We start from the raw sequence: 24,935 nt of genomic DNA, 5'->3' as shown, positions 1-24,935 counted from the left end.
TGTCATGAAGTATCAAACAAGTGCCAGTGCTGATGCAAGAGAGACGAAGAAATATATGGGTTGGGCTAGAATAGAATAGGGGCTACCCTAATTTTCATAGAGGATACCAAAAATATGACACTGGTTTTTTCCCCACTGGTCTCTTTTGCATAGGCATTAAATGAGTTGAAGTGCAATATTTGAGACAAGATGTTGGGGGAGCAGTTAATATTAATTAATCTAGTAAAAAAGGACACTTTTGGAAAAAACAGTTTTCAAGCACGCAAACCCTTCTTCAAGTCACAATGATGTTCAGTGACTTAACTAAAACAGTCCTTGAAGGCACTTTATTTTATGACACTACTGAGCATACATGAGTGTTTTTGTGCTTAACACTTGGCACAGCATTGTTGAGAAGTCATTGTTTGCTCTGCCTGCTTGATGTACAATGGCTTCAAACAAATATGCTGCTGGACTGGAACAGAGATTTTTTTGTTGTTGTTCTCTTTTGTTCAGGGTGAAGTTGACTGGTTGATAAAGTTCAGACGCATCTGAGGAGTGTCTGTTGCATCATATCATTGTCTCTGCAAGTCACCAGGGCTTTAGAAAGAAAAAAAAGTTAGGAAAATAGTAATATTTGGGCAGTGAAGATATAAGCTCAGATAAACTGGAATAGCTGGCACTGGTCCATCATTGTTTACTGTAGCAATCCTCACTTTTTTTTGTTATTGTTTCACAAAGGTCAATTTGCAGATTTGACTCCTAGCCACGACAAGCAGAGGCGGCATCATTTTTTGAGACTGGGGTTTTTTTGGTGGGGGGAAAAAAAAAAACAAAACCAAAAAACGAGAAGCATAAGAGACAGACTAGTGGAGACAAGAACAGTGTCGTAGACAGAGTAATCTAGAATTTGAGCTTTTGCTGAGAGGTTGAGAAAACTTCTGGCAAGTCTTGAATGGAAATTAGTCTAGATGATACAAGACTAGTGATTTTCAACAGCATCATTTTGGGTAGACACACTGAGATGGAGAAAAATTGTAATGTATATTCTCTATCTGTTTTCTTTGAATTGAACATTAATGAGAGACCCTACTTAATTTGGTCATGCAATTAAACTCTCTCATAAGAGCTAATACAGTTTAGAAAAATTTACTATTGCATTGCATTTGGCTACTACTATTTGCTTCAGTAATAGTCAAAATACCATAGAATAACAGCCTGGGTTCTTAGAATCATAGAATATCTTGAGTTGGAAGGGACCCATAAGGATCATTTGAGTCCAGCTCCCTGCTCCTCACAGGACTACCGAAAACTAAACCACACCACTAAGAGCGTCGTCCAGATGCTCCTTAAACTCTGACAGGCTTGGGGCCATGCCCGCTTCCCTGGGGAGCCTGTTCTAGTGACCAACCACCCTCTCAGTGAAGAATCTTTTCCTAGTGTCCAATCTGAACTTCCCCTGACGCAGCTTCATTCCATTTCCTTGTGTCCTATCGCTGGTCAGCAGAGAGAGGAGATCAGCACCTCCTCCTCTGCTGCCCCCTTTGAGGAAGGTGTAAACTGTGATGAGGTCACCCTCAGCCTTTTCTTCTCCAAGCTGAACAAATCAAGTGACCTCAGCCACTCCTCCTAAGTCTTGTCCTCGAGGCCTTTCACCATCTTGGTTGCCCTCCCTCGGACACACTCTGATAGTTTGATGTTGTTCTTATATTGAGGCACCCAAAACTGCACACAGTACTGGAGGTGGGGCCGCACCAGTGCAGTGTAGAGTGGGACTGTCACCTACCTGGGAGGGTTGGGAGGGACCTCGAAAGATCATCTGGCCCAACCTTTTGTGGGGAAAGGGAGCCTCGATGAGATTAGTTAGCACCCTGTCCAATTGCATCTTGAAAACCTCCAGCGATGGGCACGCTACCCCAACCCTGGGGAGGTTGTTCCAGTGAATGATTGTTTTCACTGTAAAATAATTTCTTTCTTATATCGAGATGAAACCTCTCCTGGTGCAACTTGCATCCGTTGCCCCTTGTCTTCTCCACACAGCTCCTTGTGAAGAGAGAGCCTCTGTCCTCTTTGTAGCTACCCTTTCAGTGGCGGCTGGAATACTGTGATGAGGTCCCTCCTGAGCCTTCTCTCCTCCCTGGAGGAGAGACCTAACTCCTTCAGTCTTTCCTCATAGGGCAGGTTCTCCAGCCCTTTGATCATCTTCATGGCCCTCCTTTGGACCCTCTCCAGTCTGTCTGCATCTTTCTTGAATTGTGGGGACCAGAACAGGACACAGTGCTCTAGGTGTGGCTGGACAAGTACTGAGTAGAGTGGGATGATCGCGTCTCTATCTCTGCTAGTCATGTCCCTGTGGATGCAGCCTGGTATCTGATTTGCCTTGGTTGTTGCAGCAGCGCACTCCTGACTCATGTTTAGCTGTTGTCCACCAGGATCCCATGTCTCTTTCAGGATATTTTCTCTAAAACTCTGGAGTAAAAATCTAGACTACAGTCACAAAGTGTAAAAGTGAGAATTTAAAGTTAGAATGAAGAAATGTATTACTCATACATGTAAGATAAAGCTTACTTTTACCATTCAGTGTCTTTCACACTGCTTCATTTCATGCCATTGTGTGTTTAATGTATCTACTCAACTTGAAGCTAACAGGATAGACATTTCCCAGTATTCTGGGTAGGGCTAAATGTGTAACAAACATGCCCTGCCAAAGACAGTATGTCTGGATGTCATCTGCTGGGGTGGATATCTCACATGAAGACCCATTACTTTGTCAAAGTGTGTTATCTGAAATATATTTCTTTTTGGAGCTTTTTCTTCTGAAATGTTGATATTGCCATTGAATAAATTTCATGTTTTGTGAGTTTAAGGTGAAAATTAACAGCTCGGTCAGAGTGTGCACACTGCTGTTATAGGCACAAAATAAACTGACACGTCTAAATGAATAGGCTGCATAGTTATCATTCTAAAAAGATTATTCAGGAGATTTAATTAAAAAAAATTCTTTTGTCCATTCTTGCAGTGTTTCTTAGTGTGAGTTAAATAATTTTCTTAAATAAATTTGCAGTTGGATAATTCAGAAAAAATGGTTAAGATAATCTTTTCTTAACTTCTGCTTCTCAATACAGTCAGGAATTTTCTGTAAAGTTTTTCCTCTGTTTGATAACTGTGGGTTAGTAAGTCCACAGGGTGTACTACTTTTAATACACATAGATTGTTTACAGTGCAAGGATGGGGAGCTGGTATGGGCACTCAGAATTACCTGGATTCCGTTCCCAGCCCTCGGATAGACTCATTTGGGACTGAACCACCGTGCTTTCTAGAAAATTTGGACAGTGCTGAGGTGGAGACAGATTGTAAAGCTCAAGTCTTTAAGATTCCTCAGTCAATTGGAGATCTCAGTTGTACACTGAATATCTGGGGAACTACAATGAATCTGTGAAGTCTTCCAGAAAAGTTTGTAACTACTTTTCTCTTTAAAAATTTGTCATTTCCAATGCTGGAACCCTTGGAAACCTTAAAATGAGTATTAAACCACTCTCCAACCAGACATGGAAACAGAGCATAGCTTAATAGCTTCAGTCAGTGTTTGTTTTTTGGTTGGCTTTTTTTTTGTAATTCAATTTGCTAGAAATATGACATAATTTCCAACAGTATAATGAATAAAATTGCATACTTAATCATTATAATGATAATTTCTTTAGTAAGCTTCACTGCCTCTCTGCAGAGGAAATACTGAACAGAGGACACGACTTGCATGATTTCAAGAATGGCTAAATGCCAATTTAGCAATGCCAAGTATGCAAACCTCTGCCACGGCAGTGGTTGATTTTTAGTAATTTAATGCTATTTTTTGCTTTCCTTCTCCTCTCTTCTGTTTTCCCTCTACCACTTGTAGAACTGGGAAAGATCCATCAGATTACTAGTTGGAAGGTGGTGAGAAAAAAATACAGCTCAGAATTACTATGTTTGATTTTTATTTTTCTCTGCAAAATTAAAGCTTATTTCTAAGCTACTGCCTGAGAAATTCAGTCTCGGTGGCAACAGTTTGTGTAGGCAACTGGCAAGGTAGTATATGCGCAAATTAGAAATGTGTTGTTAGGTGTTCAGACAATAATGGAGGTTTCTCTTGGCACCCTCTATTAAAGAGAAGATAAGGTAACCATGAAAGTACTGCTGTTGAAAAAGTGCTAAGCCACCGCTGTTTGTTCATTAGCCTCCTTGGCTAGGATGTAATCTTAGCTGAAAAGCAGTACAAGCCAGTCCTGAAAAATTCAATTCCAGGAGAATAGATTCCTGTTCCCAAAGATGAATAAATGCTCTCTGAATGAAGCGCTCTGTGCAAACCTTGCTAGGTTTATAATTGGTCACCCCATTATTGGAGGCCTTTGATATGGTTAGTTTGTGGTTTAACAGGGGCTTCTTCTTGTTCAAAAATATTTTCTGGAGCTGAGACAGAAAATAACAAACTAAATTTGTTTTGCAGGCATCTTTCCCAGGAAACCTGCAACTAGTCCTCGTTCTGCGCCCAACAGGATTTTTACATCGAGCTCTCTCGGACATTGCTTTCAAGTTCAACAAAGATGAGTTTAAAATGAAAGTACCTGTAAGTAATCCTTTGTTTTCACTTTATTATCAGGGATCTGTTAAAGTACTTAATCTAGCTGATGAGGACCAAAAAAAAAAAAAAACCAAAACCAAACCCAACAAAAAAACCCTACGCTTAAAGGTAATTTTTGAATCTTGAATCTTAGAAAATAGCCATGTATGGTTTATCAAGATAAAAAACCCCGATGGAGTCATTTATGTTGTATAATTCATAAGCTTTATTTTAATATGCACTCTTAAGTGTGGTGCTCGTGCTTATTTGCTGTTATTTAAATTTACGTCATCTTCAACTGAAGCAATGGTTAAGTTTGTTTATTCTATACCCAAAGGAAATAGTTCCGTTCACTTGCTTCTGTATTAAACTGAAATTTCTCTATCAGAGGCTGAAGGATGGGGCTTCGAATCCTTAATAAGGGACTTCTTGCCACTGTTTGCATTCACTTTTTTTCATTGCTGCTGCAGATCATAATGCTGGGCTCAGTATCAGAACTGCAGGGTTACATTGATAAAACACAATTAACAGAAGATCTTGGTGGCACCCTGGATTACTGCCATAACAGATGGCTGTCCCATCGCACTGTAAGTCTAAGTTTTTGTTTTAACTTTTCAGCTTAATGAACCCTTCTGTTTTATACCCTGTCATTTATAAAACAGATTCCAAGTGATGCAAGTTGACTTGCTCGGAGTGAGAAGATGTTCCCAATGGTACTTAGTCATCTTAGAGAAAAAAAATGAGTAATAATTTGGGAGTGGTTTTCGGAACACTCGGAGCAAAGGAACTACAGTGTATTATTGTGTTGAGGTTTATTGGTTTTGCTACGAGAAAGAAAAAGCTCAAGTTGTAGAATAACTCCAGATTATAAAAATATGAGGAAGATATACCTGATATGAGCCTAGGAAAAACATACAATTAAGGAATTAATGGTGACGGTATCTGTTGCTTGCAAAATTATACTTTGACCATTTTTCAGTCTCGTAATTCATCTGCTCGGGTTTGTTTTGAGTTATATTTTGTGTGTATGTGTCTGTCTGTACGTATCCACGTGATAAGCATGAAACATCATTAATGGTTTTTATTCTAAAAGGCTATAGAAGGTTTCGCCCAAAAGGTTAAGCAAACAGCTCAGATTCTTCAGTCCATCGGGACTGAGCTGGCTGAAACAGAACTACCAAATGATGTGCAATCAACCAGCTCCCTTCTTGCAACACACACAGAAAAGAAGGACAAAATGAAGGTATGTAATTTCTGTAAAGATGCTGTCTTCTAGTTAAACTGTGTTTTAGTTTATAGCTAATAATGTTAACAGAAAATCTGGAGGATGTTAATAGACAATAATAATGTGAAACATTGAAATCTTACTGAACTTGTTTTGCTTGGTGTGATGTTAAAAATCCTTTCTGCATTCAAAAATGACAATTCTTGAGGCGAAGTTTACTAATGTACAAATGCGTAATGATTTGTATGTGGAAACAGAAACTCCTTTGTAAGTAGTGGTGTGTTCAATTTGTAGTTTGTTTGCAACAAGAAATTTGATTGTATTTGCATGCATATGAAAATATGACCTTTTGAAGAACGGACAAATGTCCTTTCAAATCAGCTTAAATTAAAACTATTTGGGAGTTTCAAAACTCTACATCTAAAACTTTTGAGATATTTGTAGCCTAAGAAGACACTAGAAGGCTATCTATCATGAAAATTCAACTCAGTTACACTGGGGTCTTAAGGTGGTAAATGTAGAAAAAGCTGACATTTAGCATTTACTGTCTGTATTTGTTGTCAAACACTGCTTTTAATGAAACTGTGCTTGCTCTATTGCTATTAAAACAAAATCCTTTTTCCAGTTTGGTGCCTTATGAAGTCTGCTTAAAAAAAAACAACAACACACAACTACAATGTGTGGGTTTTTTGTTTTGTTTTGTAGGAGGATATCAGGTTAGCAGTAGAACAGGGAGATGATATCCTTGGAAGTATTACAAAACCAGTTACTGAGAATCCTGAATACAAACTGAATCAAGATCAGCTAGACAATCAAACAACGGTGGAAAGGTGAGAGGAGCAAAATATTGAACATGCTGCTTTTCTGGGTTTTTTGACCCCTCCCCAGCTCTTTTACTTAATTCCATATGCATGCTTAGCAAATAAGCAAATGTTACAATGTGAACATATAAAAGGTACTTTCAGAAACAACTCCTCTGTTGTCAGAACTGTCCTGAGCAAAGTAATCCCCTGATGTTTGTTACCGTGTCACCTGGATGTAAGGAAATAGGGGATGGCGGTTTGTGTTCCAGTACCAATAAATCAACGCTGTTCTTTTTTTCCCTTTTTGTCAGATTTGGACTATATAGTTGAGCAGTTTTTCCTTATTTTAAAGAATATCAATGCTTTGTTTAGAAACTAAAGTACAATCCAAGGAAATTTCGCTGCTGTAGGGAAAGCAGGAGGGGAAGACAGAAGTGATATATCCCTTCTTTTCAGCAGATTTGTCCACTTTTGTTAAGTCCTTTTGAATTGAAGTGGGAGGTATCTTTTTCTTTAAACCTGCCTGAAGGAGCTTCTAACATTGCTGATATCTTATCAGTGTTGTTAGTAGCCTTTAAAGGGCTACTAGGGAGTACACCGCTCTTGAAGTATCTATGCACAAACTTCCTATATGCTTCCTTTGGGCATATAAGTAATAGATGTTGTTTACCTTTGCTCCCCCCACCTTAAATTACTGCCAGTTTTGGAGACATTATATCACCATAGCACAGATGTAAACTTGCACAAAGCTATGAAAACATAGCTCATTTCCCCCAGGCAGTATTCTGCATTCTTTTTTTGTCTGTCATTCCATGTTTCTGTTACACTTGGGCCGACTTTTGTTTCCAAATAACTGTCCATTCCAATCCACAAAGCTTGGCAGGAGTCCCTTTTTTGGTCGTTGTTGCTATCAGCTATCCGAAGGACAATCGGGGTGGAGGTTGCTAATTTATCCAAAACGTTCCCACTCGATACAATATCTGACGGAAGTTGGAACAAACTCTGTGTGTCTGTGTCTTCACCTTTTTTCTAATCACTTTTAACTTGTAAATTCAGGGTTCACTTCTGTGCTATTAAAGACAAAAATTCATTAAAATTCTGATGTATGGCCTTCCCTGGATGTAGCCTAAGTACAGCAAAGCACACTGTAAAGACAAGTCCATAGGATACCATACTGTCAAATGCAATATTGGAAGATAAGTTGAAAAGTAAAATTCTTAAGGCATTGGCCAAAATTATAATTGAAGATGATTCTTTTCATCGCAGTGCTGCTGTACACTTGCCTGTGATATTTAAGTAGTAACTCTGCTCAGATGACGAGGAGCAATGACCTTCAGGTTTGTTACGAGCCTTACTCCAAGGAATGAAATATAAGGGCAGCTGGCTAGTCACAGCAGTACAAATTTTTGCCTTCGTTTTTCCTTATTGCCCAAGGCTTGGCTTCCTCTGGGTCCTAGCCCACACACATTTGCATGTTTTATTTATGTTTGCTAGCCCCAAGTCACCATGTCCCCAGGCCAGAGCTGAGAAGTAGTATGTGCAGCAGCTAGCTTCAAATCAGCACTTGCCAATTTTTCAGAACTTAATGTTTGTGTTGGGTTTCAGTTTTACATCAATGTTATTCTAGGAAACAATTCTGTGCAATACTCAAAAAAGTTTCCTGTATCCAGTTTATTTTTTCTGGAAAATATTGCTTTGAGGAGGCTTTTTGTTTACTGTGGAAGATTGTATTGTCCCTTGAAGGTTGCACCCATCATTCTACAGTATTTCTTTTTTTTTTTTTTTTTTTTTTTTTTAAAGGCTTCTGGCTCAATTACATGAAACGGAGACTGCCTTTGATGAGTTTTGGATTAAGCATCAGCAAAAACTTGAGCAGTGTCTGCGCCTTCGGAAGTTTGAACAGAATTTTAGAGAGGTGAGAACTACTTGGTGGCAGTCAATATTTGGTAATATAAAAACAATTCAGAAGAAAATACTTCCCCCTGTTGTTTTTGCAGCTCTTGTGTGTGCTTGAAAGCTTTCTCCAACCTTTTTCTTGTACATGTCCTTACTTGACATCCTGCTATCTTTACTACCTTGAATACTTGCCTATAGAGACATAATAGCTTCTCTTCTGCAGTCTTATGATTTTTTTTTCCATGGCCCCAGCAGTGTATAAGCATTCAAAAACTCCTTTGAAACCTGTTCTCCACCACAGAAGCATAATATGCTGGCTGCAAAGCTTTCATCTTGCCAATAGGCCCTTTTATGGAACCAAGACTTACCTAAACCTTCTGGCTGAAATTTTATAAAACAGTCTCCAACGTTGTGGGTGGGAAGTTGTCAGCCACACTGTTAGAAGCTGGGTGGAGGCTGAGCTAAAATTTTTACAGCCAGTTTCTGATCTCATGTTAGTTTAACTCATATGCTTGATGGCACCTACAGTCACTTTATGCTGGTGTAGCTGATCTCAGAGCACGGCCCTGTGTCTCCATGGGAGCAATGCTCAGAAACCCTCTTACAAGTGTGTGTGTGTCTGTCTGTATGTCTGTCTCTCACCTAATTGTTAGGGTGAGCACCTCTCCCTCACGTTTTGCTGTTTATGTTAATGTCGCTTTGTGTTGTTGTCATCTGGTAAAAGCAGGATCATAAATGTTTCCTGAGCATTAGTTTTGCTGCATTTTTTTTTTCAGTACCAGGAAACAGGATTACTTCACTGCCTTTTCTTTGTATTTGTTTTCATTTTGAATCGGGGGTAAAGGTAGGCCAACAAAAAAGCGGTTTGTCTCTGTGCCCCAGTAACCCCAAAATGTGAGTCACCTGCCTGGAAATAGCGGCTATCAGCAATTTAACTGATGGGTCTCCAGAGAGGTGGAATCATCTTCATTGATACATAGCTGTGTCTCATTTCAGGTCAAAGCAGCTTTGGATATTGTGTCCGAGAGACTGTCTGCTTTCACAGATGTCGGAAACAGCTGTTCGCATGTGGAGCACATTTTGAAAGATCTTGCCAACTTTGAAGAAAAATCATGTGTAAGAACTCTGCAAGTCTCCCTAATTTCTAGTATGACAATGCATGTGTGGAAGGGAACTGTATTTGGTTATTGACTATATCTTATGAGCAGAGCTTAAGCTGACAACGGGGCAGAATCAGTGTCTCAAGTAATGTACAGAAGGAATTTGGAATAAAGTCTTTAACCATTGGAGTGGCCCGGTTCTCGGGCACCCCTCAACAAAGAGCAGAGTGACTAATCACAAAGTTGGTGTGATCGGTTCGTGGAAGAATTGCATGAAGTGTCTATGTAGCCAAGTTCCGCACTTAGTGATCAAGGGGCCACTTCCATTCCTATTAAAGCCACTTACTTCATTAAATCTCAGAAATGAGAAAGCTGTGTATTGAATGTACAGTATGTTAAAAGATGACCAACAGAAACATACACTCTGAACAATGTAGAAAGCGAACCTTATTATGATCTGTGCTTCACAATAAAATATATAGCTCTATAAGTGAGATCGTTGCTCTTGAGGCTGAGGTGCCAGAGTTAGGTATATTTTAATTTGGGTTCAGATTGCTGCTGTACTCCAAATTGCATACATATGCACACAAACATGCTGCTGAATAACTAAGGCATAGAAAGACAATAGTGGTTCCTTCACAAGGAGGCATATGATTAAAGTCATTAACGTTTCTGAAGTACTCTGGTACAATAAAGAAGGAGGCATAAAAGTTCTTGGGCATCTGGGAAGACAGAAAATCACTTTGATTTATTAAGCAAGGCAGCTGTTAACTAAAGATTTATTCTTTACCAACATGTGTGTTTTACTGCGTTAAAATAAATGGTATAATTTTTAATTTTTTTCATTGATGTTGATCCAAGGAAAGATGTACCTAAATCAGTGCTTGCTTTCTTAGGAAACTATAGCAAAAGCCAGAATGCTAGCCTCAGAGAGTGATGCTTTTATTCAAAGCAATCATTATGCTGTGGACTCCATTATTCCAAAATGCAGTGAACTTCATAATCTCTGTGATGCCTTCACTACTGAGACAGAACGGAGGAGGAATCTTCTTAACAAATCTCTGGAACTGCATGGCTTACTAGAAAAGGTAAATTTTGTATGAACAGTTCTGTTTCCCACCTTGTTTGCTAAAACTTCAGTCAACTAGTTGGTAAATGGCAGGTAAAAATATCTGGGTGTGCTGAAGTTTTCTCCTTAAATAGCTGAATACGTCAGAAATAGAGATATGAAATGTTTTAGACCTCTTGATGCTGACATCGGTGCATTCTAAGCCTGTTCTTTTCTCTGTTTCTAGTCGTTGAAGTGGTGCGATGAAGGAATTTATCTGCTGGCTTCGCAGCCGGTAGATAAGTGTCAGTCTCAGGATGGTGCAGAATCAGCATTACAGGAGATTGAGAAATTCCTGGACACTGGTGCAGGCAATAAAATCAAGGAGTTGAATAAAATTTACAGAGAGTATGCGCACATCCTCAATGAGGACCTAAAGGTACCAGAAGATTTATGTGTGTGTATGCGTCCATTTGTTAATTTTAGAATTGCTCTCTTCCATGGCCATTGACAAAGCTAAATAATCAGTACTAGGAGTTATACCTGGGAACTGGAAAGCCAACACATTTCCCTACCTGAGGTGCTAGTCCTGTCATATCTTTGGATAAGCATCAAGGGCTTCAGAGCCTTTTAATAACTACAATTTTTCAGATAGTAGGATTGCTTTTTAAAAAAACTTCTCCCAAATAAGTATTTGAAATATCTTTTTTTTTATGTAGCAAATACATGCCTGTCCTTGATATTTGTATGACTTCTGCTTTGTAACTGCTTTTTTTTTTTTTTTTTTTTTTTTTTTAGAACTTGAGAATATGTCCCTTTTTCCTTTTGGTTGATCTCTTCATGTAACAGAACCATTAGACACTGTCAAGAAAACTTTTCCCTCTTTTTTTTTTTTTTTTTTTTTTTTTTTTAAATTGAAACCTGAACCCCATTGGTTTCTCTATAGCAAGCACACAAAATGTTTTATGAAGTGATGTTCCAATTTTTAAGTGTACTAAATGACTGTAAATTATGCCTTGTGAGAAGTGAAGAGTAGGGTAATATTTTTAAACGTGGTATAAAAGCAATCACAATTTCAAGTCAATGTGCTGTAAATCGCAGTGTAGCTTGTTGATAGGTCTCTGACAGGGATTTTTTTTTTTTTTTTTTTTTTTTCCCCTGTGGCAATGGTAGGAGCATGTGCAAAAGGTTTTCCAGAAGCAAGAAAGTATGGAAGAAATGTTTCAAAAGAGACAAGTAAGTCTTAAGAAACTGGCAGCTAAGCAGACACGTCCTGTTCAGCCAGTTGCACCAAGACCTGAAGCCTTTGTAAAATCTCCTTGTACCTCTCCAGGTAAGTAACTGTAGTAGCCTTTAACTGATATTTTGTGCTATGCTGAGAAACTTAAAGAAACTTTCAGCTGTAATTTGTGGTTGCACAAACATCTTTGTCAGATCTGCTCAAGTTCTAACTGCTGTTTGATTCTGGTTTACATGCTTAGGTCTTCAAAGAGAATACGTATCCAACTCAGAAAGCAGTGCTCTTCGGAGGGTAAACTACAGAAGAGGAAAGGTAATTTTATTTCTTTGCGATTTTCATGCATGTACTGCTTAAGAAAATCATAATACAATGGAATGTTCAGGAACTTCAAGAAGAATGAGGCAATTCCACTGAAAAAGTGATGGTATTGCCCCTATTAAAGTAACTCTGGTGAAGCAGTCATGTCGTTTAAATAGAGGCTGCTTTGTCACTGGGCTGGATATGAGGAAAGGTAAAGTAAATAGTTGCCTATATTAGGAAAAATGTTAGGGGCGGCAAAATATAAAATCTGTGAACAGGAAACATTTATTATTTGCCAGTAGTAATTGGCTACTCTTAAAACTGGCGAAAGGGAAGAGGTAGTTGTCGTTGGTGCCAAGAAAGCTTCACCTGACCTAATGGGTTGCCATTCCCAAGTGGGGATGGTCTTCCTGCCCCACCTCCGGCAAGGAAAGTAACCTGATGGCAGCAACAGAAACAAGTAGTTTCCCACTGGGTTAGAGAGTTGAATCAACTCAGCAAAGGTTCAGCAAGAGACAATGCAAGGAGGAAGGCAGGACCACATGACCAGTAGGGACAACAGTTGGAGAAAAGGGTTGGTTCAAGAGGGGATTGAAAGCAGAACCTCTCATTTTTTTTCAGTAAGCCGTAATTAGGTCAGCCATTACAGTAGAAGTTGTAAGAAGGAACTTCTGTGTCAAGTTAGGAAGTTACCAGAGAGTTAGCACAGTACTTCATTTTTAGCTTGGAAAACAGACTAAGGCCAGTGTTGCCTCCAAGATTATGCTGATGCTCTGATGTTGTCTTCCTGGAAAGGGGCCTCGAACCACGGTCTTTTCTAAGCTGGCCTTTCATGGAGAACTCCCTGTGTCTAAACGTTCTTGTGTGCTTCAAGACCTTCAGGTTGACTTAGATTTCTTTGCTGCATTCTTACAAATTGCCTTCATTTTTAATGGAGTACAGTCTTTCCTGTGAAAACGCATGCAAGTAGAGCTGAGTGCAAAGCTCCGTATTTTAGTGGTTTTCCCCATCTGTGATGACACGATGATTTTTTTGTTGTTGTTGTTTGTTTGTTTCCTTCTTCAGAGTGAAATGACTGAACTCCATCAAAGCAGAGGAGGATCTACAATGGATGATGAAGAAAACCTAGCTGTGTTACGGCAGTAAGTATATTTTGATAAACAAAAAATGCTTTTTCTCTGATTTGGTTCCAGCAAAGGCTGAGTTTGGCTAAGGATTTGATAAGGCAAGTATGCTTCTCTGAATTAAGCCTCAGTGCTTTTTGAAATGCATTGGCTATGCTCTGTACACAGAGGAAGATATTTCAGTCTGTCTGCAGCATTATTTATAGTTTATATAGTACCAGACTCTAGCTTTGCTGCAGCGAGGTGATGCTATGCCAGGATAACCAAATATTTTCATTTCAGAGATGACATAGTTTTGAGTAATAAGCTTCCTGTAAACCTATCGGAGGTTTTGGTCTCCATGCTTCAGAAGTCTGTCTTTTTATTTGACTCATTTTAGTCCCTGTTTTGACAAATGTTACAAAAAATTACCTTCTTATGTAAAAACTAAACAGCATCACTTATATTCAAAAAATAACTTAGTACCACCTGCAGTGTGTATAGCAGAGCTTGCATTTCTACCTGTAAACTGGATACTTCTACTGTCTTTTCACTGTTAGAACCATGTGGTAAATCATACAAAATCACAAGGGGAGGGGGCCGGGGGGGAAGCATGCTTGCTTGACCATTAGGCAAAGTAAACTTAAAGCAGCATTGTGATATTTAAAATGTGCCCTAAATGCCTCTAATTTAAAATGACTGGTGTAACTTTAAGTCTGTATTTGATAATCCTATGCAGCTCTAACTCCAGCTCCTGTAATACTTGCGAACACAGCATAACCAGATTTTGTATGTGCAATGATAAAATGCTTCACTGCTTCAATTCAGTTACTACAGCACTTAAAATGCTAGATTTGACTTTTTTCCCCTGTTTAAACGCATTTTCAAAAATTTTAAAATGTTTTAAAAATACATGCTTTTCAATAAGGATATATCAACTGTTGACAGAAATATCCATGAAACATCACATTTTCCATTACCTGGGAATTGTTCTTTTATTGTCTGAAGTAAAGTAGAAACACAGACAAAGTTAATGTTGCCTCATTACTTTGCATAAGTGAATAGGCCTGCCTTAATTGTCATTCTTTGTCTACAGGCATGTAATTAATGAACTTATTGAGACTGAACGAGCATATGTGGAAGAACTTCTCTGCGTTCTTGAGGTAAAGATTAAATTTCACTGCGGCTGTTAGCGAATCTATTTCTCTCTTCCATTTCATGGATGCTCTTATGCTTTCCTTATCACTGTAATGCCTCTGCTTGTCCTGTCAAGCAATGTGATCATTACATCTCTCCCCTCTCATCGTATTTTCACAGAGGCAGGAATTGCAATTTTTTTCTAGAAATATTCATGCAACTAGGATTTTGTATTAGAAAACACAAATTGGGCAGAAAATAAGATATGCCTAACTATTTAGGTGGAACATAGTGAGATTTGTAATGATTGTTAATTCCTGCAAAAGTTCATTCCAGAGTCTTGGGTCAACTCCCGGAAGGTCGTGTGTCACACAGGAATGTGAATCTGCATTGAGAGAATCTTGTGTCAAAGGAGAAAATTTGTTTCTTGCATCCCTCTTTGTATATCTTTAAGTGATCTTCCAAATGTCTTGGATACAACTGTGGAAACAGAGTGCCTTGTAATAATATCTTCATTCAAAATTGTAAAAGAAACAAAGATGTTCCCTTTGCTCCACACTTGTGGAGGCACAATTGCAGTACTGCTGAGTTGCTTGTAGAAATACGCTGCAGTATTCTGTGTTGTTCCTCAAGTTTTTTAAGTCTTCAGACATGGATGTGTCATTTTGTTATAGTCCAATTTGACTGTAAGAGATGATGAAGTTGCAGGTAACTGAGGTTGAATTATTTTAATCAGGATGAATTGGAATTGAGCCCAGTAGGTACTCTTGGTGTCCATGCCAATGTTAAGCTCCTAAATAGGAGCTGTCTTGAGTTACAGACTGGGAGTGATAATTTCTGAGTACATACCTTCAAGTAAGAGTACTGTATGAGGGTTTTGAACTCTGGTCTTGCTTTTGCCTAGTTTGTGCTCAGCTCTCCATAGCATTTATGTCCTGTGTCTGGTCCAAGTGCTAGGAAGTGTTGACAACAGTAGGATGGTTGCATCTGATGTGTGGTAATAAAGCAAGGTAGGTCTGGAGTGGACCTTAAGGATCACTTCATTCTGCTTTTGTATGCAGTGCTATCTGTACGGTTCTGTTCATAAAATCAAGACTCAGATAGTTGGAGGATTTTTGCTGCTACTGGAAGGTTTGCAGAACCTTTCTATTCCTCTGGTATTACTCTTGGTTTGCATAGAGTATAGTGCAACCCTTGTCTTGCTAGGTCAAGCTGTCTTGGTTTTCTGCCAATGTGATAGACTCTCCAGTACTCTGACCATGCCAGGCACACTTCTCTGTGCCTCCTTGCAGTTTGGGATTCACCTCTCTTGAACTTGGGTGATTGGGACTGCCAACAGTAATTCTGGATCAGATCCTTGCCGAGGTATGGTTCAATGGCAGTCTTCCAGCTTTTGGGTAATTCTAGCTATTAATCCATAGTTCTGGCTATTCTACCAATTCCTTTGTTTCTTCTATTCTGTTAATCTTCCCATTTTTCCTGTAAAATAACCTGATACTCGCTTGTACAGACTGTGTCTCCTATTATTAAGTGATATTTAATTGCCATGCATATTCTCTCTGCCAAGGATTCCAATAGAAAAAAACAAGGTAGTTCCCAAGATTGATTATTGGGAAACTGCTATAGCTGCTTTTATCCGAGCTTGCTGGTTTTCCTTTCATTAATAACCATGATCATCCCACTTTAGTCTGTGAAATCCGGTAATTTTTATTGGGGAAAAATACTGGTCTAGTCTATTTTTAGGTATTGTATTCGACTCCTTTTTCCATTTACTTTGATGCCTTTAGAACAGCTTTCAAATGGAAGACTAAGCAAAGCCTTATATATTCTTAAAGTAAAATTAAATTATACCGATGGCTGCATGGAGTAGCCTTCCCTCCTTTCTTAAAACACAAGTACTGCATAGGCAGTAAAACATGAAGGGTTTTTATGTTAATTTTTTAAAATAAGTATTACGTCAGCCTGCAGTGAAAAAAAAAAATGTCAAAAGCCTTTTGTCGACGTATGGATTTCATGCTTTTGTCCTTTCAGAATTCCAAAGTACTAAACTCTGTCAGGTTTGTTTTCACCTCTGCTGGGTTAGGTACCCCTTCTTTATGCCAATGCTGGGTTTGCTGCTGTGTTCAGCATCGTCTTTACTTCAGGGGGAAACGAATCACTCTCTTCATGCATCTAAACTGCAGGGTGGCCGCACTTCTTCTTTCCCTCTTAATTTTTTTTAACTCCATTTTATGTAAATGATGTTTATCTTTAAGGCTGTACCCCTTCCCCCCCGCCCCCCTTCAGACTCTGCATTTTCCTATTTGGGGGGGGGGAGATATGGGAGAGGGACCAATGGTTAGCTATCTACGAGCTCCAGCATCTTTGCCTATACCATTGGTTTTTTTTCTTTTTTTGTGGTGTTTGAGTAAAAAATACCCATATTTTTAAAGGAATGTTTGTGATTAAAAAAAAAAAAAAAAAAATCTAATCACTGTCCTATCCAAATGCTTGAATTCTCAGGCTAGCTGACTTTACCAGCTAGTTCTCCTACTTTGTGTAGTTTGGACATCACTTTGAAATTGAAAATTTTGGTTGTAGGTGCACTTTTGCTTATCCTTTCATTTAATTTGTCAGTTTGTTATAATTCAGTGCAATTCATTATAATCAATGTCACTAATGCAGTGACCACCTTGGCCATGATAATTGTGTTTTTAAAAAAAAAAAGATAAATCTAATTCAAATCTAAAGTAGGTTGCATCATCTTCCTTCAGTGCCTGCACACTAAGAAATCTGCTTACAATACAGGTCACTAGAGCATTCCTGCACTTTTTCTGGTTGATTGGCTGGGGGTGTTTTGTTTGGGTTTGGGATTTTTGGGGAGGGTTGTTTGGTTTTTTGGTTTGGGGTTTTTTTTTAGTGTTTCAGGAGATCACTTAATCACAGATTAGTGACCTTGGGACCAGAGGAGAACAGTCCTGGGCTAGAGCCACCTGTGTGCTCTCTTTTCCTTATCTGTGCCAGATATACAGACAAGAGAATGTGGCCTTATATGACAAATGGAAGATGTCAGAATCTAAAGTTATGACTTTCGGTACCAAAGCTAATGAAAATATCTTAGAGAGAGAATTTGCAGCTTAATGGTTTCTGTTACCTACAGAAATAACTACAGTCAGCTTGTTTCCTCATACTAATAGCTAAGACTAGCATGAAGGTTTGCGTATGTACTGGAATTGTGGCTTTAAACTCAGATGTGTAAAGTCTTAACAGAAAAAGCATGAACTATAATTTGTGAGCTGGACAGGAATGCATAGCCTTTGCTTGGTGGAAACGATTGCAAACTTTGTTTCATCCTTGCTTAACTAAAATGGCAGTAATTATTCAAGTGTCGTTCTAATATATAGGTGTGTCTTACTGGACTGATGGAAAAACAGAATTTGTGTACTTTTCTCGTGATTAATACTGAGCTCTTTCTTTGCTGTCTATCAGCCTGCAGGCAGACTGCCTTGTCAGAGAGAGAGAAGTACTGCAAGTAAAGGGAAATAATCAGTGTGCCTCTCTCCTGTGTTGCAGGGTTATGCTGCAGAAATGGACAACCCCTTAATGGCTCATCTCATTTCACCAGAACTCCAAAATAAGAAGGATATCTTGTTTGGGAATATGGAAGAAATTTATCACTTTCACAACAGGTAAGGATTTGCATTCAGGTCTAAAAATAGCATTTGGATAGGATTCTTTACTCTTTCTTTTAATCTGACTTAAATTGCTAAAAGATCCTTACTGAGTCCCACTTGGCTATCTGGCATGTCAAAATTCATATTGCATAGAAGAGGAAAAGCAAAATATCTATAAAAGATGAGCAAAGCTGTGTGAAACTTTATTCAAATGTTTGCAGTACCCAGGTAAAATTTTGCATTGTGGTCCTATTCCTGAAGAAAGGTATTGGGGTCTGGTTACAAGCTAATTAAAGCAAGGTTTGTTTGGGTTTGGGTTTCTTTTATTTTTTATGAAATTTGCTATAGAAAGTAAATTATTATTCTAAACACAAATTCTCAACTCTTGTATCTGGTTGAGGCTGGTTACGTCAGTGACCTCTCTCTGAAGTTTGAATCCTTGCTGCTAGAGAGGTATTTCTTCACAGGATAATATTTAAATTGGTAGAAAAGAGAAGTATTTTCAAGAGAAGTTAAGAATATTAAATAGTTGTTTCTTATGCAGGCAAAACTAGACTGGAAGTTTTGCCACTGATTTTTTTTTTTTTTTTGGTGGGTTTTTTTGGTTTGGGGAGGTGGGGTTTGGTTCATTTGTTTGCTTTGTGGCGTTTGGTAGTATTTGGAAGGAAAAACCAAACACTTCAAACTGTACAAATCCTGCTGCTGAATACACAAGGCAGGGAAACAAAATCCCCCTTCCCTTCCCAATCTTATACTTGATTTCAGTTGTAGCAACAATAAGCTAAAAGAAATTGGTCAGAATGTTTGTTTATTTTAATTTGTTACCCCTTTTTAAGTACATGATCTAGAAGAGTTTAGTTTTGTAGTACAGAATTACAACTCTGTTTCCAAAAGTTTAGAAAACAAATTGCAAGAACGTGAGCATTTACTACAACTTTTTTAACATGTGCTCTAAGAAAATTTTCTTCCTCATAGAATATTCTTGAGAGAACTAGAAAACTACGTAGAATACCCAGAACTAGTAGGACGGTGCTTTCTGGATCAGGTATGTGTCATCTTTTGCTGGCATTTCATTTACAAGCCCCTCTAAGACTGTAACGTGAGAGAGTGATTTTCGTGTAGTAATTGCCACCACATCCCCTTCATTTGTCTTGAACAGGTAACAGGTTGAGAATGTACATGTTAATTGAGAGTTGGGGATATTTTCCTCTGTGTGGGGTAATTAATTTTGTTAGTAAGAGATACTACCTTGTTGAAAGGAAACTGCTTTATTAAAGTGGCAGTTAGGAAAGCATGAAGAGGAGTTATGCACGGCATCATTTCACATCACTACAAATGATTGGTTTACTTGGTTAGATTTCTTTACTGGATTTTTTTTGTTGTTGTTCTTTTCTGTTTTCTTTAAAGAGTACACCTCAACAGATTAAGTCCAAAATATTTTTATTCTGAAAATAGAAAGCTATGACAGAATTAAACTTTTTTAATCTGGGGTTTATTAAACAATGAATGTCACCCATAGTATAGCAAAGGCTAAATAGGAATCTGTTTATGGAAATCAGTCTCCTGTTGTTGCTGCCTATTGATGCTCTACAACTCCTGGGAGGAGACATCCCTCCCCCTCCTATTTACTGGCTACATCCATGGAGGTGCTGTTTCCTGAAACTGAGGGAGAGAGGTACTTCTGTGCCTGCTGATTTCCTACCTAGTCTTTCCTCTATATCTATAGTTACTATGACATTTTCAACAGTCTTTTACTGCCTTTTGCTTTCAACAAGTGCTGAAGTCATGCCATTTAGTTGCTGAAGTGATAAGGGGCAACAAACTGCTTGGTCTACCTTAGTGCAACTCCCAGTGAAAAACACATTCATAAAATGAAAATGTATAAAGAAAAAAGGGCAAAGACTTTTTAAAAAGTTGCACAGAGGGACTCATGGTTGGGCATTCATAGAAGTATTTTTCATATTTTAATAGAAATATATTTGTAAATATAATATATGCTTCTTTGTTATGCTTAACATTCAGCTGAAGCAAAAATTAACAGGAACAATTTATTCTGATGTTCCAAGTACAAAATTAGTTGCCATTACAAAATCAGTGATTTTGAACAATTGGTTTTTGCTTGACATGCCTCAAGGAATTGCATTTGTTGTTGTTGTTTTTGCTGGTTTTTTGTTTCATAGCCTTATTGATTATGAAAAAAATTCTTATGAACTTTGTCTATTAAAGTCACAAGAATTTATTAACTTTTTGCTTGTCTCCCCAATTTCAGATGGAAGATTTCCAGATTTATGAAAAATACTGTCAAAATAAACCTCGATCTGAAAGTTTGTGGAGGCAGTTTTCAGATTCTGTATTCTTTCAGGTATGCTTGCTTGAGTCTCGAAAATATTTGGGGTGGGGGGAGTTGTTTGTTTTGGTTGGGTTTTTTTAAAACTTCATCATTTATGTCAAGAACAAATAACAGAAATGCTGATTAGCGTACTAATGAAATCCAACACTGATTACAGGAATGTCAAAGAAAACTCGATCACAAGCTCAGTTTGGACTCATACTTGCTGAAACCCGTTCAAAGAATAACCAAATACCAATTATTGCTAAAGGTATGTTTTCCTAAACTATAACATTAAGTATATTTTGTGCATTTGTTTTTTTAAATGCTGCTTCTCTCATCCTGCTGGAGAGAAACCTACAAGTTAGCAGACATGTATAAATCAAAACGGAGACAAATCCCAGTCTATCAACTTTCAGCTCAGTTCTTTTTCAGCCAAAAAGCTGCTAGTAGGCAGGCAAGTGTTACACAGAGACACCTTGTGCAACTGCTTTTGCCCTTGTATTTCTGCTAAAGAGAAGAATGAAAAGTTGATTAGGGGAAACAGAAGGACCAAGAAACCTTTGCAACAAAGAAAAGAGAGTATCTGAAGTACTTGTTACTTGTCAGTTATAGTCACCTCATCCGTATTGCAGGAATTTGCCTTGCTGGGTTCTAGGAAATGCGTTGTAGGAAATGTACTTAACTGGGAGCACTGTATGGTGTTTTGAGGAAGGATGCCGTTGTGATTCACTTAAACACGCTATACTGAGAGCAAAATGAGCAATGTACTATCAAAAATTTTTATTGTATGAGGTTTTGCCATGTTTGAAGCTGGCTTGTTTTAAGAAATATTTCCCACATAGACACACGTTTCAATAATTATATTTAACAGTAGCTTAAAAAAATTACCTTGGACCAAATTTACTCTTGAGTTAAAACTGAGCTGAAGTTAACAGCTTTTAAAGAATTAATTACATTAAGCTTGTGTAAAGAGAAGAGTATTAGAAAGGTTTTTGATTTAAAGTATCTTTACTGCCTGCAGTCCATGAGTAAATGCTTATTCTCATACTATGAAGTCTGGGGGGGTTCCACGTGAACTTGCAGCTATGTTTATCTGGATCAAATTGGAAGATGCAGCTTCACCAATAAGACCTTTGGAGAAGGGATGCCTTTTCAAATGTGTAGACGATGCTCGGTGCAGTAAGTTTAAGTCTGTTACTAGCATCCCAGGCCTCACCATAATTCAAATAATAAATGAAATTTGCCTATGTTTTTACATTTGTTCACCTCTAAAAAGTAACAAATATAAAAAATATCCTTTTTTTGTTTGGTTTTTGGGTTTGGCTTTTTTTTTAAGCAATTGTGATGAAAGAAATGTTTGCAAAGTTAGTCTTGTAAAATTCTTAGGTAGAGTTTACAAAACCTCTAGATGAATGAAATATATTTGGATAATTAGCAGCAGAGATGAGAAGTAAACCTTTAGGGTCTTCTGAGTTCCAGCCAGTATTTAACCCACTAGATTATACGGTATAAAACTTTACTGGATAACTTTAAAAAGTGTTAAAATTTGAATGTTCCTAGTTACTGCTGTTTCCAAAGCTAAGTATGTTGTCATTCCCTACCCACTCAGGAAATGCTGAAGTACAGTAAGAACTGTGAAGGTGCGGAAGATCTCCAGGAGGCATTAACTTCTATACTGGGTATTCTCAAAGCAGTTAATGATTCTATGCACCAGATAGCCATTACAGGCTATGATGTGAGTAACAGTATTTTTACTTACTTTTAAATTTATTTTCATTTATTTCTTAGATATATATATAGTATACTCTATACTGTGTACTAATAATGAGAAGAATGTTTTACAAAAGGTGCCTTTAAACTGAATTGTGTAATGAAAATAATGGAAAATGGATCTCTCTATACTCTTCTGAAGTTTTCCTGCTATGAATAATATTTTGCTGTGTCTACCCAAGTTTTCTTTCTTTGATCTACTTGACACCGAGTTAGAAACTGAAAATCGTCATGAAGAGTCTGGTTTAGGCTACTGCCAAATGGGAGTCACTACTAAGTTTTTATATCTATGTGTAAAACTACACCCAAAACTTCCAGTTTAAAAAAAAACAACCCAAAAAACAAAAAACCCAAAAACCACCACCAAAAAAAACCCTCCACAACGTAAGCAGCTTTGGAGCAGAGTTTGGGGGGAAAAAAAACCCAACCAACCAAATATGTGTATTGTGCCTCCCCCTCTCGCTATGTGTAGATCTCTCTCTCTCTCTGCTACTGGTACTCTTGATTGTAAAATCCTGCCTGAACAGTGTTGGGGAGAAAGAAAATTATGTGTAAAAATCCAACACTGACTTTATTTTTATTATGTTCCCAAACCCAACATAAACACTGATGTGAGAGATTACTTGGAACACAAAACTTGTAAAGACCTGTTCAGAGTATGCGTTTTAGTCTGATCTTATCTTTTTGTAGTTATAAATACTGCTTTTTTTGTTCCAGGGAAACTTGAATGAGCTGGGCAAGCTTTTAATGCAGGGATCCTTCAGTGTCTGGACTGATCATAAAAAGGGTCACTCGAAGGTGAAAGATTTGGCACGCTTCAAGCCAATGCAGCGACACCTCTTCCTCCACGAGAAAGCAGTGCTGTTCTGTAAAAAGCGAGAAGAAAATGGAGAGGGATATGAGAAAGCACCTTCTTACAGCTACAAACACTCCTTAAACGTAAGACACTGAGCAGTCCAGTAAGGTCGAGGTACTGAGGGCTTAGCCTGCAGCAATACAATATTCTAGTTTTTTGTCCTTTTGAAGCTGTGTTACGGTTTTTTATTGGGAACTTGACCCTTTCAGGCAAACCTAAGTGGTGCTGCAGGTCTGTATCACTTTGTGTTGCTGTCTGTTAGAGAGTCCGGGGTAGGGGGAAAATATCCTTTGAGAAAATCCAAACTATGCTAGCCTAGCTGAATGGCAGTTGCATTAATCACACAGAAAATGTAATAATGAGTAGAGCAGGGTAGTATAAAATAGATGTAAGATTTGGTGGTCTGGATTTTAGAAGAGACATCTTGTGGGTCAGTCTCAATTTAATGTACCTAAACCTTTCTTCCCTCCAAGGTAGACAAGCTGACACAAATCTCTTACATCCAACACGCAGATCATGTGTTATTAGTTATTCTTTTCCTTAAGCAAGAAGCCAAATGTGGCTTTGCTTTTCAGAAATAGGGTGCCAAAGAATACCAGTAGTATTGTTATCATAATTCCATTGTTATCATAATTACAATTTGGTAGGTCATTCTGCTTCCATTGTTATCATAATTGCAATTTGGTAGGTCAGCTTCTGTTCTCTTTGCTTCCAGATGGCAGCAGTTGGAATAACAGAAAATGTCAAAGGGGATGCAAAAAAATTTGAAATCTGGTATAATGCAAGGGAAGAAGTTTACATCATACAGGTAAATAACATGCCACTAAAAACAAAACAAAACAAAAAAACCCCAAAAAAACACAACCCAACCAACAAGAGAGAGAAAAGGAGGGGAGGAACCCTAAGAAGATCTGGGTTTGGTGGGGGTTTTTTTCCCCTCTGTTATATCACTAATAGACAGTGATGAGGAAATGTAGGAAAAAACCAAACCAAAACACAACAGATTAATTCATAAGGTAGTTTCTTAAACAATGTATTTCAATTGCAGAGTCTTCTGGGGGAAAAAAATGATCACGTTTTACAGTATCCATGGGAGATATTGTATACGCCGTTACTATGGCTCTCACTGGAGTAGTGGATGGCTTGGGAGCCGTGGTTTGACTGTAGCACGTGCACAGCTTCTGCCTCAGCATTGTTCCAGTTGTCACAACTAGTTTTTGTTCACTGAAGGACTAGAGAGGGAGCTCTGTCTGTCCCCCTTGAAGGATTCCTCCGAGGCTGTGCTTTGGCATGCAACTCTTTGTGTAATAGGTATTCTATGCTTGATGGCTGATTGTATTTATTTTCGGGTAGGCACCAACCCCTGAAGTTAAAGCTACTTGGGTAAATGAAATAAGAAAAGTGCTGACGAGTCAACTGCAGGCATGCAGAGGTAAAATATTTTGGAGAGAGATATATATATGTTTTTTTAATTTTTCTCTTTGAACTTCAAAACCTGCCCTGTTGTGTAGAACTGTAGAAATGAAATGAAATAGAAATGAAAAGCTCAACACACAAATCAATTTTAATAGTCCTTTTTCTTTCCTCCATTACAGAAGCTAGTCAGCACAGGACACTAGAACAAACACAGAGTTTACCTCTACCAGCATCATCTTGTACAAGGTAAGTAAGTATGTTGTCAGATCAGCCTGGCTGTCTTGTAAATATACTAATACATCTTGTTTGCAGTTCTTCATTACTCCTATCCCTTAATACTGGCCCTTATGTTTTAGGGGTTATTTAGGTCTCTTCCTACTATAAAGCTGTAAAACTTGGGGTTTCTACATCTCCAGAACTGTTAAACTGAGCAGCAGTGGCATGGGCTTTTCCAGTTGATAGAGAGCAACACAGAAACAT

The 24,935-nt window shown here is 38.1% G+C and overlaps 1 protein-coding gene across 17 annotated transcripts in view; it reads left to right on the top strand.

The window, feature by feature from the left end:
• The window catches only part of MCF2L (MCF.2 cell line derived transforming sequence like), a 177,442-nt gene that overhangs the window by 142,353 nt on the left and 10,154 nt on the right, over nucleotides 1-24,935 (top strand). For all 17 annotated transcript variants that reach the window (XM_076360712.1, XM_076360690.1, XM_076360677.1 and 14 more), the window contains 21 exons: nucleotides 4,463-4,582; nucleotides 5,047-5,163; nucleotides 5,670-5,819; nucleotides 6,507-6,631; nucleotides 8,405-8,519; nucleotides 9,497-9,616; nucleotides 10,497-10,688; nucleotides 10,896-11,087; nucleotides 11,822-11,981; nucleotides 12,130-12,200; nucleotides 13,254-13,330; nucleotides 14,388-14,454; nucleotides 17,981-18,096; nucleotides 19,057-19,126; nucleotides 20,351-20,443; nucleotides 20,589-20,681; nucleotides 22,023-22,148; nucleotides 22,901-23,122; nucleotides 23,755-23,847; nucleotides 24,393-24,471; nucleotides 24,635-24,701. In XM_076360712.1, the coding sequence (XP_076216827.1) occupies nucleotides 4,463-4,582; nucleotides 5,047-5,163; nucleotides 5,670-5,819; nucleotides 6,507-6,631; nucleotides 8,405-8,519; nucleotides 9,497-9,616; nucleotides 10,497-10,688; nucleotides 10,896-11,087; nucleotides 11,822-11,981; nucleotides 12,130-12,200; nucleotides 13,254-13,330; nucleotides 14,388-14,454; nucleotides 17,981-18,096; nucleotides 19,057-19,126; nucleotides 20,351-20,443; nucleotides 20,589-20,681; nucleotides 22,023-22,148; nucleotides 22,901-23,122; nucleotides 23,755-23,847; nucleotides 24,393-24,471; nucleotides 24,635-24,701 (2,465 nt within the window). The remainder of the gene's footprint in view (nucleotides 1-4,462; nucleotides 4,583-5,046; nucleotides 5,164-5,669; nucleotides 5,820-6,506; nucleotides 6,632-8,404; nucleotides 8,520-9,496; nucleotides 9,617-10,496; nucleotides 10,689-10,895; nucleotides 11,088-11,821; nucleotides 11,982-12,129; nucleotides 12,201-13,253; nucleotides 13,331-14,387; nucleotides 14,455-17,980; nucleotides 18,097-19,056; nucleotides 19,127-20,350; nucleotides 20,444-20,588; nucleotides 20,682-22,022; nucleotides 22,149-22,900; nucleotides 23,123-23,754; nucleotides 23,848-24,392; nucleotides 24,472-24,634; nucleotides 24,702-24,935) is intronic.

The sequence above is a fragment of the Aptenodytes patagonicus genome, chromosome 1 (genome assembly GCF_965638725.1).
Source record: "Aptenodytes patagonicus chromosome 1, bAptPat1.pri.cur, whole genome shotgun sequence".
Classification (NCBI taxonomy): Eukaryota; Metazoa; Chordata; class Aves; order Sphenisciformes; family Spheniscidae; genus Aptenodytes; species Aptenodytes patagonicus.
The sequence above is the reverse complement of the archived record's forward strand: the minus strand, read 5'-3'. Positions and strand labels throughout refer to the sequence as shown.